The sequence below is a fragment of the Metschnikowia bicuspidata genome (assembly GCF_001664035.1).
Source record: "Metschnikowia bicuspidata var. bicuspidata NRRL YB-4993 chromosome Unknown METBIscaffold_1, whole genome shotgun sequence".
Classification (NCBI taxonomy): Eukaryota; Fungi; Ascomycota; class Pichiomycetes; order Serinales; family Metschnikowiaceae; genus Metschnikowia; species Metschnikowia bicuspidata.
Window position 1 is genome coordinate 977,570 of NW_017387731.1, and position 16,902 is coordinate 994,471.

The 16,902-nt window shown below is 55.2% G+C and overlaps 6 protein-coding genes across 6 annotated transcripts; 3 read left to right on the plus strand and 3 right to left on the minus strand.

Moving 5' to 3' along the window:
- Positions 1-761: 761 nt before the first annotated feature.
- STE23 (metalloendopeptidase) lies at positions 762-3,971 on the plus strand (the record flags this gene model as incomplete). The annotated part of the gene is made up of 1 exon (XM_018858479.1): positions 762-3,971. One exon carries the CDS (start codon positions 762-764, stop codon positions 3,969-3,971), a length of 3,210 nt encoding a protein of 1,069 aa, XP_018713459.1.
- Positions 3,972-5,884: 1,913 nt separating this feature from the next.
- On the plus strand, positions 5,885-8,024 carry METBIDRAFT_29530 (uncharacterized protein). Its single transcript, XM_018855428.1, has one exon. The coding sequence runs from the start codon at positions 5,907-5,909 to the stop codon at positions 7,785-7,787; it is 1,881 nt and encodes a 626-aa protein (XP_018713460.1). The 5' UTR covers positions 5,885-5,906; the 3' UTR covers positions 7,788-8,024.
- On the minus strand, positions 7,897-9,066 carry METBIDRAFT_34545 (uncharacterized protein; the record flags this gene model as incomplete). The annotated part of the gene is made up of 2 exons (XM_018856484.1): positions 7,897-8,533; positions 8,636-9,066. 2 exons carry the CDS (start codon positions 9,064-9,066, stop codon positions 7,897-7,899), a joined length of 1,068 nt encoding a protein of 355 aa, XP_018713461.1.
- Positions 9,067-9,215: 149 nt separating this feature from the next.
- On the minus strand, positions 9,216-10,025 carry METBIDRAFT_95986 (uncharacterized protein). The gene has a single exon (XM_018859415.1). The coding sequence runs from the start codon at positions 9,813-9,815 to the stop codon at positions 9,366-9,368; it is 450 nt and encodes a 149-aa protein (XP_018713462.1). The 5' UTR covers positions 9,816-10,025; the 3' UTR covers positions 9,216-9,365.
- Positions 10,026-10,236: 211 nt separating this feature from the next.
- On the plus strand, positions 10,237-11,904 carry ALO1 (D-arabinono-1,4-lactone oxidase; the record flags this gene model as incomplete). Its single annotated transcript, XM_018856471.1, has 1 exon — positions 10,237-11,904. The coding sequence occupies one exon, from the start codon at positions 10,237-10,239 to the stop codon at positions 11,902-11,904; it is 1,668 nt and encodes a 555-aa protein (XP_018713463.1).
- Positions 11,905-13,777: 1,873 nt separating this feature from the next.
- METBIDRAFT_36881 (uncharacterized protein) lies at positions 13,778-16,603 on the minus strand (the record flags this gene model as incomplete). Its single annotated transcript, XM_018856793.1, has 3 exons — positions 13,778-14,489; positions 14,562-15,983; positions 16,068-16,603. The coding sequence occupies 3 exons, from the start codon at positions 16,601-16,603 to the stop codon at positions 13,778-13,780; spliced, it is 2,670 nt and encodes an 889-aa protein (XP_018713464.1).
- Between the last annotated feature and the right edge of the window lie 299 nt (positions 16,604-16,902).

The window sequence follows — 16,902 nt, forward strand, 5'->3', positions numbered from 1 at the left end:
TTTGAAATTGGCAATCCCGTGGCTTTTCCTTCAAAGTCCAGACAAATGAACCCATGGCTATTTGGAGCGGCAGTCACGAAATGCTTTTCAAAGTTCAGAGGCTGTTTTTTCAGTGTTTCACCTACAGGCGGAAGAGTGTTCGATAGGCCCACTCTTGCTCAAGGCCAGCACGGTCCACTTTTCGCAGCCGCAACTTACGGGTCCTTCTTCGAACCACCACAAGCTGGCCATAATACCAAAGGCCCGATTTTGAATCTGGTGCTGTGAATCCGGCCGGACTAGCACTTACGCATCTCTCCCTCAAAGGGCGCAGGTTTCTAAATCGAATAGTTTGCGGTGTGGTTATTTCCCGGGACAGGGTTTTGCCTGCACGCAAACAATCTCTTGCACACACCGCAAGAGCATCGTACATTGTACGTTCATTGTCCGGGGACATTAGACAAAAAGAGACCTATGCCCCCGTTGATGCTACCCGTGTTTTGGAAATCCAGCACAAAACTGGATAGATGGATTCGGAATACAAAAAAGGACTGCATAGCGCCGGCGACATGCCTCTTTTACTGCCCTCGGCTCGTGCCTCCAGAAATGCGCGCCGTCTACGCCCAGCGACGCCCAGTGACATCATACCCAACTTGGCCGGGCACCTACGCCGTCTTTTTTCTAAGCATATGATCAGAGGTTTTCGGAACACACGTGCTCTTCTTGGAATCAGTACCCAGTCCGTTGCAAAGAACTTCCACATAAAGCACAAGTACTCCACCATGCTGTCTGCATATACAGTGTTGGCCGAGGACTCGGCCATAGAGAAGCCCGTCTTGGATGATAGGAAGTACCGATTCTTGAAGTTGGCCCAGAACGACCTCCATGTCTTGGTGATCCACGATCCAACCACCGACAAATCCGCCGCGTCGTTGGACGTGAATGTCGGTTCGTTTGCTGACAAAAAATACACCATTCTGGGCTTGGCGCACTTCTGTGAACACTTGCTATTCATGGGCACCGAAAAGTACCCCGAGGAAAACGAATATGCCAGCTACTTGTCCAAACACTCGGGCCACTCGAACGCGTACACGGCCGCTGAACATACCAACTACTATTTTGAGGTGGGGTCCGCACATTTGGAGGGGGCGCTTGACCGCTTTGCGCAGTTTTTCATTAGCCCGTTATTTAGCAAGAGCTGCAAAGACCGCGAGATCCGGGCGGTCGACTCCGAAAACAAAAAGAATCTCCAAAACGATCTCTGGCGCATGTACCAGCTCGAAAAGCTGACCAGTAACCCCAAGCACCCTTTTAACGGGTTTTCCACCGGCAACTACGCCACTTTGAACGATGAGCCTGAAAGTAGGGGCCTCAATGTACGTGACGTGTTGCTCCAGTTCTACAAGGAGCAGTACTCGGCCAATCTCATGAGCTTGGTCATTTTGGGATCCGAGTCGCTTGACGAATTGACCGCATGGGCTGCCGACAAGTTTGCGGCAATCCCCAACGCTTCTCTTCCCCGGCCCTCATATGACAACGAGCTCATTTATGCTCCGGAACAAATGGGAAAGCTTCTCAAGGCGAAGTCTATCATGGACACCAACAAGTTGGAGCTTTCGTTCATGGTCCCGGACGACATGGAGAAACATTGGGAGACGAAGCCAGGCCAATACTACTCGCACCTCTTGGGGCATGAAAGCAAGGGCTCTTTGTGCTACTACCTCAAGGAGAAAAACTGGATCACGTCCCTCTCTGCCGGAAACATGAAGGTTTGCCAGGGTAACTCCTTGTTCATGGTTGAGGCGGAACTCACTCCTCAGGGCTTAGAACAATGGCAGGATATTGTGGTGCACGCCTTCGAGTACCTCAAATTATTGCACTCGCAAGACCCAGAGGAGTGGATTTGGAAGGAGGTCAGCGACATGTCCGAAATCAACTTTCGCTTCAAGCAGAAGCTGAGCACATCCTCCACTGTCTCTAGAATGAGCAACAGCCTTTACAAATTTGTGGGCGACGCTCCAATTCCTCCTGAGAGCCTTTTGAACTACACCATCATGAAAGACTTTAACGCGGCAAAAATCAAGAAGTACGGCTCGTACTTGGTTCCCTCCAATGTCCGTCTCAGCCTCACGTCACAACTGTTCGAGGGCTTGCCGTCGAAAGAAAAGTGGTACGGTTCTGAATATTCGTTGGAGGACATCCCCCGCGATCTTTCTAACACGATCCAGAACGTTTCGCTCAACCCCAAGTTCCACATGACTGCGCCAAACAACTTCATTCCGAAGGACTTTTCCGTTTTAGGCAAAAAAGCAGATCGCCCGCTTTCTCACCCACATCTTATCTCTGACACACACAGGCACGAGACATGGTTCAAACAGGACGACTCCTTCGAGGTACCGAAGGGTTACATCAATCTCACAATCCTCACCCCGGCATTGGGCGAGTCCATCCAGTCTACAGTGCTTGGTACATTGTGGACCGAGTTGCTCGATGACGAGTTGAACGACTTGAAGTATTATGCCGAACTTGTTGGGTTACACTGTTCTATCTATCAGAGCAGAAGCTCCATTACGTTGAAGGTGGGTGGATACAACGACAAGCTTCCTGAATTTCTCAAACAGATTTCGCAATTTCTCATCTCGTTTACACCAAAGTCAGACAGGTTTGAGTCTATAAGGTACAAACATGCTCAGCAGCTCAAGAATTTCGGCTACTCCACTCCATACTCTCAAGTCGGTGCCCGCTTCTTACAGCTCTTCAACGAAAAGACCTATACTGTGGAAGAGAGATTAGCGATCACTAAGGAAGTGAAGTTTGAAGACCTCGAGAAATTTGCTTTGGATCTTCTTTGGTCTAAAGGCGTGTTTGTGCAAACCCTCATTCACGGAAACTTTGACTACTCCAAAGCGCGTGAAGTACATGGCTCCATCGAGCTGCTCTTCAAGGAAATGCCAAGCATTGACACAGACAAGGATATTGTTAGAAAAACAATCAAAGCCCAGAGCCACAGATTGGCGAAGAACGAGAATGCCAGGTACGATATCGAATTGGGCGATCCTAATAATGTCAATTCATGCATTGAGTACTATGTTCAAGTTGGAAAGTTGGGAAACCAAGATGCTAAACTCAGAGTTCTTACCGATCTCTTGGGGGTCATGGTATATGAACCATGTTTCAACCAGTTGCGAACCAAAGAACAGTTGGGGTATGTTGTCTTTTCCGGGTATAGACAAAACAGATCCGACTTTGGTTTCCGGATCTTGATCCAATCCGAGAGACTGTGCGACTACTTAGAGTACAGGATTGTTGAGTTCTTCAAGAAGTTTGCCGCCAAGAACCTTGGCCCCGAGCTTACCGACGAGGCCTTTGACAAGTTCAAGAGTGCTCTCAAGACCAAGAAATTGGCCAAGTTGAAGAACTTGCATGAGGAGTGCAGTCGTTTCTGGAATGCCATCAGCGATGGCTACTACGATTTTGAGCAGAAGCAGAACGATGTCAAGATTTTGGAAGGCATCACCAAGAAAGAATTCCTAAGCTTCTTTGACCAGTACTTTGGCTATTCTGAAAGCAACAGCAAACCGATATTATCTGTGTACTTGAAATCACAGAAGGTGCCTTCTTTCGATGGTGCCAAGGCCGTCTCTGCTGCTGTATTCAACTTCATTTATGGGCAAGACTGGGACGTTAGCTCAGACGTTGTGGACAAGATTCTCTCCGAGAATGATGGGGATACACCCAAAGCGATCGAGGAGATTGTGGCTGCCGTGCAACAACAGACTCAGGGTTCTAATTTAGACTGGGACGTCATACAAAAGAGGTTTTTAGAGCAGGTCTTGGAGAGGGCGGCTTTGCCCACACCTGCAGCATACCCTCTGGGTCAACCAGTGCAGTCGGAAAGCGAGTTCAAAGCGGCCCACGAGAAGGGAGAGATGCCTGGACCCGTGAAAGATTTGACATCTTTCTACTATCCCCAAGATGGGGCACACTTGTAGGTGATATGGAGTGGGTCTCCAAGCCTACCGAGCCTGAAGTGGATAAATGGTTGAGTTTGAAGAGTTCCAAGCGCCTTGAGAAGAATAGGCTTCTTCTAGAGATCTTTATAAAGTTCCAATGGCTGCGAAAAGAGCGCGTTGTGTAGCCTTAATGAGAGTCTATAGATTCGTATGTGGTCATGGAAGTCAGTATGCAAAAGCACACGGTGTGGCTTTCGAAATTATCACTCGCACAATATTGCTCCAAGTCAGTGCTTGGCCGTATGGCTTGCAATGATATTCATCGCCAGGATGCTGAGCGAGTGGACATGGTCCTTTGCGAGAAATGCCTGGGTACATTTACACAATTTGAAACTCTTGAGAAAGTAAGATTCTGGGAAGAATGCGTACGCCCTCAAACAAAAAATGTTTTCTCAGAGAGACCATAAATTCCCACGACATCCAACCCCTTCGAGTGAGGTTGGAAAACCATACGTACATGAGGCTCTTGGTCCAATGTGGGTTTGGGTGCGAAACTGGGGTTCAAGCATAGTGCCATTTCGTATTATTTACAGCGGTGGTACATTTTCCCAATAAACTTGAACTAATACAAAGTGGCTTTTGGATACTCTGAGAAAGCCGGGAGATTCTCAAACAGAAATATGGCGCACAGCCTCTGCTTGCAGAGGAGAGATGGAGTGGGCAAAGAACTGCATTGTGCGGGATACCCAGGCCGGGGGAGAACGTGCGTTCATGAATGAGAAACAAAACCACAACGACCTTTTCGGGCGTTCCCAGAAAGGAGCAGGAGCGCACCGAAAGCAATTTTCATGAAACATTCGAATCGCCCAGCCCACTACCTCCACCCAGAAACCGAGAAGGTCCCGCCAGTGCCTTCGCCCTGTCATCCAGCCATTAAGGGGTGGATCGGATCGAATCGGACCGGATATCATTGGTGGTATATATATAAGGTTACATATAAATTTAGATATAAATCTAGGTACAAAAATACAGTATTGAATAAGCATTTTAGAAAAATATAGTATTGAATAAGCATATTAGATACAAAAATACAGTATTGAATAAGCATATTAGATACAAAAATATAGTATTGAATAAGCATATTAGATACAAAAATATAGTATTGAATGAGCATATTAGATACAAAAATATAGTATTGAATAAGCATATGTGCTGAATTAAATCTTTGAAATACATGACTGTATATTATATCGCCCTTATATTATACAACAAAAACAATGTTACTTTAAATACCTTATTTAGTTTATAACTTTGACTGATGGGACAAGAACGAGTCGTAAGTAACAAACACTAAACATACTTATACATTTTGCATTTCAAACATATTAAAAGATAGACATCTCTAAAATTCATACATAGTAGAAGTGGTGTTTATATGTGAATAAATAGGATTAATAAAATGGTTGTATGAGCAAAGAGAAAAGAGTGGATTGCATCCGAGTTTCGTGTGGAGCGTTGTGCCAGCCCAAGGCACCCGTCAAGCGGAGGCCCGGCATACCTGCGTTGCAAACCAGGCATTTTCCGGACTTGAGGCGTCTTATCATTAATGGCCGCACCCAGTCCAGTAATAATATGGGCCGCAGTCCAGTAGTACTATGGGCCGCACGCAGTAATAATGGACTGCATGGAAAGCCCGTGCCCAGTCCCCATAGACCCCACGAAAGGGCCTTTTACCTAAAAAAAAAAACTCGAGAAACGGCCCGCGGCTTCCTCCGTTTACGCCCCGGCCCCACCCACACGAATCCTCCCCAATTCCTCCTCGCCAGCCTTGCGGCGGGGCAACAGGCAGCAGGCGCCGGTCACGTGCCGGTCACGTGCCGCCGGGCGCCCCGCCGAGTGCGCGTTCTCCACGCTAGCAAGGCATGGATACCGATCCACGTCGAGGCACCCATTTCTTCTGTCCGCCACGCGACCATGCCGCCCACGCTCAGCCTCAACCGAGTCAGCGAAGTCTATTTCGAGAAGCTCTTTGTGGCCAAGAACAACACCGCGCTCGCGGCCGCCGTCAAGGCCAAGGTGCTCCTCGTGGACAGGGCCACCATGCCCATTATCTCCATGAGCTTCTCGCAATCGCAGTTGCTCCAGCAGGACGTGATTCTCATCGAAATGCTCGAGAACACGTGCGGGCTCTCGGCCATGAAACACCTCAACTGCGTGGTGTACATCAAGCCGCAGCGCAGCTCCATTGCGCAGCTCTGCGCCGAGTTGGGCCTGCCGCACTATAGCCACTACCAGTTGTTCTTCAGCCACACCGTGGCCAAGGCCGACTTGGAGAAAATCGCGCTGGCCGACGAGTACGAGGTCATCAACCAGGTGGCGGAGGTGTTCCAGGACTACTCCGTCATCAACGACAACTTGTTCTCCATCCAGGCGCCCGACACGGCGCCAGGCCCTGCGCAGAACGCCTCCGTCGAGGAGGCACGGAGCTTGCTGAGCTTGCTCTTGTCGCTCAGCAAGTGCCCCGTGATCCGCTACGACGCGGGCTCGCTAGCACTGAAGCGCTTGGCGTCGGAGGTGCTCTATTACATCAACTCCAACTCGAACAACAACCTCTTTGACGACGTGAACCGCAGCAACGACACGCCGCCCACGCTCGTCATCTTGGACCGCCGCGCGGACCCTCTCACGCCGTTGGTCACGCCCTGGACGTACCAGTCCATGGTCCACGAGCTCATCGGCATCACGCGCAACGTGGTCAATTTGCCCGAGTCCGGCGAGCAGCTCACGTTGTCCGAGACGCAGGACGCGTTCTTCCGCGAGGCCATGTACTTGAACTACGGCGACTTGACCGACAAGTTCCAGAAGCACGTGGACGACTACAAGAGGCAGACCAAGCAGTCGTCCATCGAGAACTTGAAGACGCAGGACCTCACGGAGCTCAAGAGGATCTTGACGCGCTTCCCCGAGTTCAAGAAGTTGTCCAACAACATCTTGAAGCACTTGAACATCATCAGCGACATCGACCGGCAGATCGGCGCGCAGAACCTCTGGGCCATTGGCGAGCTCCAGCAGACCATCGTGTGCGACTTGGAGAGCCACCCGCAGATCAGAGCCCGCTTGATGGAGATGGTGTCGGACGCGTCCGTCTCCACTCTCCACAAGGTCAAGCTCCTCTTGCTATATGTGGCCAAATACCCCAGCCGAACGGCGGACTTGGACTCGCTCGTGGCCAAGCTCGGCGACCCGGTCACCACCAGCCCGGCGCCCACTCTCTCCCAGCTCCTGCTCCTCAAAAACTTCAGCAAACATTTCCGCGTGCACTTAGATTCGGCAGGTCCCGACAGCAACTCCCCGGAGAACAGCAACATCGGCCAGTTGTTCAACAAGAACAAAATCAAGATCCAGCAGCTCTTCAACACCAACGTGGCTCTGAACGCAAACAGGATGCCCAAGAACGACAACATATACATGCAATACGTGCCCAAGCTCGGCGACATCTTGGCGCTGTTGACAGCGCCCGCCAGCAAGGCCCAGCTGCACAGCAGGGAAAACACCCCCGAATCACTGGACCTCGCCATGCTTGTGCCCGACACGGTTGCGGCCCAGTATGGGAGCGTAGACAGGTTGGCCACAAACGAGATAATTGTCTATTTCAAGGGGGGCGTTACATACGAGGAGGCGCGCTTGGTCCACGACTTGAACGCACTCACGCCGGACGTCAACTACATTGTGGGCGGGGACCGCGTGTTGAACAGCGCACAGTGGGTCGACCAGATGTGCGACGAGGTCAACGGCTCGCGCGGCGCCGATGGGGCGCAGCCAGACCGAAGAGCGCAGCTCCGCGAGATTCTATGAGTGGAATACGAACCAGCGATCCGGCAAGACTCCCTGAGATCGGGGAGTCAAGAAAGTAGTGAATGTGACGGTAGGAACTTAGGTGGAACCGATCCCGTAGCGTGTCTGCTCATGGCGCGTACTTGCCAAACCTCTGCTCCCAAGCTAGAATCTTCTCCGTGAGGTTCTCCATGAGCTTCGAGTTTTCCTCGACCAGCAAGAGCAAGTTCGCGCCTTCCACGTTGGCCTCCTTGAACTGTAGAGTCTTGACGTCGCGCTCTTCCTCGAGCTCCATCTGGGAACGCCCTAGCCATTCGAGAATGGCGCCCGTGCGTTTCCGGAGCTCGTAGATGGTGGACTTCTCATTGACAAAACGCGGCTGCAGCGGCTGACTTAGTAGTTCTTCCTTTGTGACGACCAGGCTGTCAGCTTCGCTTTTAGGCTGCGACGCCAGGCCGCGCGAGCTCTGCGAGCGTGCCTTTTGCTTTGCGCGCAGCTTGCTCTTAACCCTGGAATCGCGTTTGGCGGTCTTCAGGTCGGTGTCGTCATCGAGATTGGAGTCGTTCACGTCGTTTTCCAGGTCTTCAGAGTGCGAGCGTTTATTGCTCTGCGCAGAGTCTGTTTGTGCGTTTCTCTTCCGCTCGGTCGACGCGGCGCTCTCGCGGAGCGCCCGCTGGAGCTGCTCATCGAACGAGTCCTCGACATGGCGGCGCTCCTTTCTCGTCTGGCGGTTGGACAGGGTGTGCGAGAGCGTGGAGTCGGAATCCCTGGTGCCCGGGGCCTCTGTGGTGGGCGTGTTCGGGCTGCGCCGCGAGCGCAGCCGCGTGGACTTATCTGCCTTGTCGGGCTTTTCCAGAGCATCGTCGGACGCGGGCTTGGCGGCGCCAGACTCCTTTTCCGTCAGGAACTTGAGCAAGGCATCGCGCCCGTCGTTGACAGGCCGGTACAATGTGCGGGACGTGCGGTCCTCGTTGTCCGTGACGAGCATGTGGAGCGACGGCTTGCACTGCTCGCACCAGTATTTGTCAGGAACATCGTTGTCGATGAACAAGCCGACACAGTAGCCGTGCTGCCACACCAGGCACTTGTCGCACTGGATGAAGAGGCCGTTGTCGATCTTGATGCTGTACTCCAGGAGAAGCAAGCGCTGGAGCGATGTGTTGATGGAGGCTATTTCGTCGTTTCCGCAGATGCAGCGGGTCACCTCGGCCTGCTCATCGAGCTCGGGCGCATTGTCGATTTCGGGCGTCCGGCTGCTTTCTGTCGCAGACTGCTTGGCGCGTCCAGAGCGTCGTGACATTGGAGTGGTTTGGGCGGAGAAAGACGGGGATGTGGGGCGGCTTTGGCATCGGCCCGGCACACTTGGGGTCTGCCGCGAGCAGGGCGTGCGCAGCCCATATCAGCAGTCTTAAACAAAATGCGCGCCGCGATTGGGGCTGCAATTATCCGCCGGCGCCAGGGACAAAAACAGGCGCCCGAAGGGCCCGTCTTTCTTCCCGCCAATCTCCGGAACGCAGGGCTTAAAACGCAAAAAAAGAACGTGTGTATAATGCCATGGGCCACTGTGACACGGCAAGCGCCGGAAAAGAGAAAAAAAAGTCAGCGTGTCTTGTTTGCGTGTTCCGGGCCGAGAATGAGAAAAGTGATAACTCCGTGCGCCTCGGCCACGCCACCAGCGATAGAAGCCGCACGGCCGCGGATCAACATGCCCGTGTGTGCAGTACCTGGAGCTGGCCTACAAGTAACAACATGTATGAAATGCTGGTATCTTGGCAGGTCGTGGGGGCTGCGTTTGGATGATAAGCGGGTTTTGACAGGCGTGGCCCCGGAACCGCACGTGACCCCCGAAACGTGGCGGGGCTGTTTTCTGGGCCCTGCTTGTTGACATTGGTGCGCCACGTCTGACCGTCGCCATCGGGCTGCCTGCAGGCCCACCATCATTGAACGGCATGTACTGGTTATATATTGCTCAGGCCATGCGCCTGCCCGCCGTCGTTCTTTTGGATATTCAGGATTTATATATACCGGGCGATTCCGTGGCTTCTGCATCTGAGATCTTGGTAATTTCTGAGCTTTGCAAAATCATCGAGCATTTCGTGGGACTTTGGCACTCGCATAGCATTTGAACCCGGGCCGTGATCTTCGTACATACGGAGATAACTACGACAGTGATAACTAGGACAGGAGTTCTGACGACGGAGTATTTCCACAACGGCGAATTTCAACAGGACTGTATTTCACAGCAGTGAGTTCTACAGCAGTGAATTTCAACAGTGAATTTCAACAGTGAATTTCGACAGGACTGAATTTCACATCAGTGAGTTCTACAGCAGTGAATTTTCTGTAGTGAATTTTCAATAGTGAATTTCGACAAGACTGATTTTCACAACAGCTTTTTCAACAGCTTCTCCAACAGCTTCTCCAACAGCTTCTCCAACTCAGCGTGTCCCCCGTCGGCTACATTCCAGAAATGTCCGTTCCGCAATCGCTCAGATCGTTTCTCAGCTCCAAGGCCTTCCACCGCACGTGGGCAGGCACGTTCCAATGCAAGCCCCTGGCCGTGTTCCAGCCTAGCAAGGTGGGCGAGATCCAGGAGATGATCCGCCAGGCCCGCGCGGCCAAGAAAACCATCATGACCGTGGGCCTGGGCCACTCGCCGCTGGACTTGACCATGACCAACGAGTGGCTCTGCAACTTGGACAAGTACAACAAGGTGCTCAAAAAAGAGGAGTTCTACGGCCCAGCGACCGACGGGCTGGGCAAGAAAGAGGTCAAGTTCGTGGACTTGACCGTCGAGGCCGGCATCCGCGTGTTCCAGTTGAACGAGTACCTCAAGGCCAACAGCTTGGCGATCCAGAACTTGGGCTCCATCAGCGACCAGTCAATCGCAGGCCTCATTTCCACCGGCACCCACGGCTCGTCGCAGTACCACGGGTTGGTGTCGCAGCAGGTGGTGGCCATCACGATCGCCAACAGCAAGGGCGACTTGGTGGAGTGCTCGTCCGTGCAAAACCCGGAGCTCTTCCGCGCGGCCTTGCTCTCGTTGGGCAAGATCGGCATCATCACGCATGTGACGTTGCGGACCGTGCCGCGCTACACCATCAAGTCCAAGCAGGAGATCATCAAGTTCCTGACGCTCTTGGAGAAGTGGGACACGCTCTGGCTCGAGTCCGAGTTCATCCGCATCTGGTGGTTCCCGTACTCCCAGAACTGTGTGTTGTGGCGGGCGTCCAAGTCGGACGACCCCTTGAGCGACCCGCGCAGCTCGTGGTACGGCTCGCCGCTGGGCCGGTTCTTCTACCAGGCCTTGCTCTGGCTCTCGGTCAAAGTCATGCCGCGCTTGACTCCTTGGATCGAGAAGTTTGTGTTTGGCCAGCAGTACGGAAACGTCGAGACCTTGGGCAGCGGCGACATCGCCGTGCAGAACTCCGTCGAGGGCTTGAACATGGACTGCTTGTTCTCGCAGTTCGTCAACGAGTGGTCCGCGCCGCTCCAGAACGGCCGCGAGGTGTTGACACAGTTGAACGACAAGATCCAGGCCGCCGCGGCCAAGGGCGATTTCTTCGTGCATGCGCCCATCGAGGTGCGGTGCCTGAACGTGACCAACTCGGACCAGCCGTTTACGGACGAGGCCGGCAACCCCTCGTTGTACCCGTCGCAAGACTGGCTAGCCAAGAGGGACCGCTTGAGCGCCGGCCCCGTGCCCGGCAACAACTTCCGCCCGTTGTTGGACAACTCGCCCATGCAGACGTACCAGCCAGACCCCTCCAAAATCAGCACCGAGCAGTTGACCATGTTCGTCAATGCCACCATGTATCGCCCGTTTGGCTATGATGTCGAGACCCACCAATGGTACCAGATCTTCGAGAACATCATGAGCGAGGCCAAGGGCAAGCCGCACTGGGCCAAGAATTTCATTGGCTTGCACGGCCCGCACGAGTCGGACGCAGACTTGCAGACGCAGATTGCGTTTGGCGGCAAGCCGTTCTACTCGATGATGGGCTTTGACCCGGTCATGAAGGACTGGTTTGGCGACAACTTGATCAAGTACAACAACGCGCGGAAGGAGATGGATCCAGAGGGCGTGTTCATGAGCGGCAAGCCGTGGGCCGTTAGAAACGGCATTTTGATAGAGTAGAGGGCCGGGCTCACTTGTGCCCAAGTAGACAATCAGTTGACGTTGGAGCGCGTGTAGATCCGCGGAAGCATTCTTTCGAGAAGTGTCTATTCGCTGGGATGATTAAAGTGCTCCCTGCCTGGGGGCGACAGTCCAGCGAGAGTTGCCGATGAAGTAAGATGGAGCGAGAATGATCGTGAAGAGGGCACTGTAGATGGAAAAATATCGATATCGAAGATGTATGAGTATGATCATGAGGACGATGGAGAACGATGATAGCAAGGATTGTCGTGAAATAAGAGTAAAGATTGTGAACATGGATGCTACTTGCACTAGAGTGAATACCCTGCCTCAACTTATACAACCATAGGCCATACCACAAATGAAGCTTGCATTATATGCTTCTGTCTCATAGAGATAGGGTTGGTTTCATCGGCAATTCTGCTTCCTATGGGCAAAAGACTTCATACCCTGCCGCTCGTGGCCTTGCTGTACAATTCATGCTTCGGCAAGTTTCATGCACCAGGTCTTATGTGAAACTCGAGCCTACATCTGGAATAATGTCGATGTTTTTCCAGGACTGACTTCTGCACATTGGTCATGTTTCTTTTTTTCAAATGGAGGGGTCAAGAAAAGGCCACTAGAAATCTAGTTTCGCCATTCGACTAGTTAGAGCATCCCCGCAACACGGAAAAAGCCAATGGAAGACCAAATCAACATTCTTGAAACCGCATATATCTGTTGGAAATTGTGATTATCAACTAGATTTCCTTGCACCTTCTTGTAACACATGGTGTAGAATATCCCTGAATCCAACAAAAGAAATAGTAGGAGAAATTTGGGGATACGCTCTTGGCTCGACTGTTCAACCTGTTCTAGTCACATTGCTCTGAATACGCATTTGGTTTGAAAATTAAGTAGGTCATCTTGAACGTGAAGAAGATTTCATTTGATTGGGTTCAGGCGTAGTCCAGGAACGCTCCACGAAGTCTGTGGCGTTAGTCAAGGCTCCCCGGTTCAATCGCAAATCTTATAACGGGTGCATTCAGATTCAATGGCGGGGGTGGTTTTTCGAGGATATATTAACAGACTGGGTAAAATCTCTTGTATTTCGCATGGCTATGCGAGCCTGGATTTAGGAAGCTTTTGTTTCCAGCGTATTTTTGTCACGGACTTGTGAAATGACTGATGGTCTCTTGCACAGTCTCTACTTTCAAATACCCATGGCTGGACTGGGGTTGCATTATGAACTGGAGGTACTTGATGTATACGCAAGATCCAGGGAAAAACAAAAGAACATGTCGACTAGTGGGACGTCAAAAGTAACCATTCAATTAAAAAACATATGTAACCATCGGGCGGCGCTCTTCCATCAGATCCGGAGAACGTCCATGATGCTGACTTTCTGCAGCCCGATATCTATCAGAACTCGCAATTTCTAGAGGGATGCATGGCCAGGAATAGTAGTCCGTAGGACAAAGCACGATCGGGGAGATTCCGGCACAATCACAGGCCGAAACCAATAGTCTATGAACCCAAATTGCGGCCCGTGACTACCTCACCAACAGCGGCGAACACCGCAGCAAGCAGAACGGTTATATGAAGCAGACCCTTGTAAGCGCTCAAAGACAGCGCAAGGGAGGGCGGCCATTGCGGAGACGGGACGGCCCAATATAGAGACAGCCTAATGTAGACAGTCCAATGTAGACAGCCCAATATAGACAGCCCAATATAGACAGCCCAATGTAGACAGCCCAATATAGACAGCCCAATATAGACAGTCCAATATAGACAGCCCAATATAGACAGCCCAATATAGACAGCCCAATATAGACAGCCCAATATAGAGCAGCCCGCCGCAGAGCAGCCCACTGCAAAACAACACACGTCACGCTCACTTGAACGGCGCCTTCATCGGGTCGATCACCACACCCTGCTTCACCTCCACACGTGGGAGAATGGTCTTCTGGTGCGTGGCCCGCGACGCCCACTCCTCGCCCACCGGCATGCGCAAGGCCCGCTCGTACTGCTCGCGCGACTCGTACGGGAACGGCACGCTCAGCGACTGGTACTTGAGGTTGTGCTTGTTCACGGACTCGTTGACAATGACGTTGTCCAAGCCGCGGTCCTGGCGCTGGTCCTTCTGGGCCACGCCGTCGACCTTGCGCACGAACTTCTTCTTGGGCTTGCCGCGGGCGCCGGCGCCGCCCCAGCCGCCCCAGCCCGGCAACGTCGCGTCCTCCTCGCGGTCGGCCTCGGCATCCTCGACCTGGGCCTTTTCGGCGCGGAACGCGGCCACCACGTCGTCGCCCGCAAACGCCTCCAGAATGAGGTTCTGCTGGCGGAACATGCGCGTGTCGGCCTGGTCGTCCTCGTCCTCGCTGCCCATGACGTTGCCGCCGATGCTCATGACCTTGTCCAAGTCGATGTACGTGTCCGGCTCGCGCGCGGCGCCCGCGGCCTTCTTGCCGCTGCGCTTGGCGATCTTGTGTGCGGCCTTGTCCAACCTGGACGAGTCCTCCGTGACCGTGGAGTACTTCTGCGACTTGGGCGCCGCGGCGGCCGCGGCGAGCCACGGGTTGGTCTCTGAGCCGTCGCCGTTGTCGCTGTCGCTGCCGTCGCCGTCGCCGTTGCCGGCCTGCACCGTGCTGCCAGGCCCGTCGGCGAAGCCCGTGAACTCGTGCTCCTCGACACGAAGCCTCTTTGGCGGCGGCCCGTCCGCAGAGTCCAGCACCGGGCCGTCGGCGGCGGCGCGGGACAGGCGGTCCGCGAGCCGCGCGTCCAAGCTCTTGGCCTCGTCGTCGCGGAAGTCGCGGAGCGTGTCGTCCTCGACGTCGGCCAAGGCCTCGCGCAGCGCCACGGCCGCCGGCGCGTACACGCGGCGGCCCTGGTTGTGGAGCTGGTTGACGGAGTCCGCGGGCTGGCCAAACAGCTCGATGCCCGTCTCGCCCATGGAGCGCACGAAGGCCATCTCGCGCTCGTTGGCGCGGCGCTGCTTGGCGGCCGCGGCCGTCATGAAGTCCATGGCCAACACGCCCTTGCCGAGGCGGCCGCGGGCCGAGGCGTCGGCGGGTGCGGCCGCGTCGTCCGCGGCGTAGTCGCGCTCCACGTCCGACACGTCCGCGTCGCTGGGCTCGCCGTCCGCGTGGCCCATCTGGCGCGCCCGCAAGCGCTCGCCCGCACGGAGCATCTCCTCGAGCTCGGCGCGCGAGGCCGCGTCCTTGGACAAGCCCGCGCGGATCATGTTCCTGGCCCAGCCGGACTGGGTCTTGTGGCGGAGCGACATGCGCTCCTCGGCGCGGCGCATGTCGTGGTCCTCGGGCTCGGACTCGGCCAGGCCGGCCACCGCGTCCGCATCGCGCAAGCGCTCCTTCTTGCGGATCTTGCGGAACTGCTTGGACTTGATCTTCTTGATGCGCTTGGCGCGCTGCTCGTCGCGGAACATGAGCTCGCGCATGCGGCGGAGCTCCTGCGTGCGGCGGAGCACGTCGTCCTTGGAGAGCCGGGCGGCCGCGAGCTGCTCGAACGTGGCCTCGTTGGTCTCGTCGAGGAGCGCGCCCGCACGGAGCACGCCGTCCACGCGCTGCGCAAGCGCGCTCTTCTGCTCGGGCTCCGGCACGGCGCGGAGCAGGTCCACCTGCGCCTCCGCGTCCATCTCCTGCTGGTCCGCGGCCGCCGGCGGCGGCAACGGGAACGTCACGTGGTCCGCGGCCTGGAGCGCCCGCACGGACTCCTGCCAGCGCGCCACGTCCTGTCTGCTGAGCTCGTACGCCACGCGCCGGTCGTTGCGGTCCTGGACGTGTTTGGGGAGCGGCACCGCGAGCGTGCCGGCGGCCGTGTCGTCGGCGTCCGTGGCCACGAGCGGCGCGGCGGCCGCGCTGCCGGCCGCCACCATGTCGGCCAAGCGGAGCTGCCCGCCGCGCGTGGGCACGCTGTGCTCGTTCTCGGCGATGGTCTCGGCGACGAGCCGGCGGTGGCGCGGCACGGCGCCCACGGCGCGCTGCACGGTGCGCGTGGTGGCGGCCAAGTCGGGCTCGGCGTCGGAGCCGGAGCCGCGGAGCATGGCGTCGTCGGACTCGGAGCCGGAGTCGGGGTCGGAGCTGGAGCCGGAGTCGGAGCCGGACCCAGACTCGGAGTCAGACTTCAGCCCGGACTTCGAACCGGACTTCGAACCGGACTTCAACCCGGATTCCGTCCCGGAGCCAGACTCCGAGCCAGACCCAGACTCCGACCCGGACTCCGAGTCCCAGCGGTCGTCCAACACCACGTCGCGCGTGCGCCGCGCCGCCGCCAAGTCGCGGTCGTCCATGGCCCAGGCCTCGGAGAGCGGCACGAACTCGGCCTCGTCCACGCTGTGATACGCGGCGTCCGAGTCCGAGTCCAGGGCAGGCTGTGTTTGTGGCGCGCCGCGCCGCGCCTTGTGCTGGGCGCGGAGCGTGTGCGAGAACTTGGAGCTGAGCACGTCGAAATCGTCGTCCAGCGCCAAGGCCTCGTCCGAGTCCAAGTCGTCGTCGTCGAGCGCGCTGTCGGCATGGCTGTCGCCATGGGTTTTAAGGAACTTGCGGGCATCCATGATGCCGTCGCGGACGTGCAAGTCGTCGCCGCTGGCGTCGTCCGAGTCGGCGCCAGCGCCCGCGGCGCGCTCGGCGAGGTGGAACGCGTCGAGCACCTTGCGCTGCGAGCGTTTTTTCTGCGACCGGGCCGGGTTTTTTCTGGCCATCGTGGGACGTATGGGGTGCTGGAGGACTGGGGCGATGCTCATCAGATGTATTTTTCGGCGCGCGCGGTCACGTGCGCGGGCACCTGCGCGGGCCCCGGCACGGGCCTGCGGCTTGGAAATCGGAAACGTGAAAGACAGTTTGGAAAGATGTGAAATATGGTTTGGAAAAACGTGAATGTTGGAAGAACTTGAATGTTGGAAGAACTTGAATGTTGGAAGAACTTGAATGTTGGAAGAACTTGAATGTTGGAAGAACTTGAATGTTGGAAGAACTTGAATGTTGGAAGAACTTGAATGTT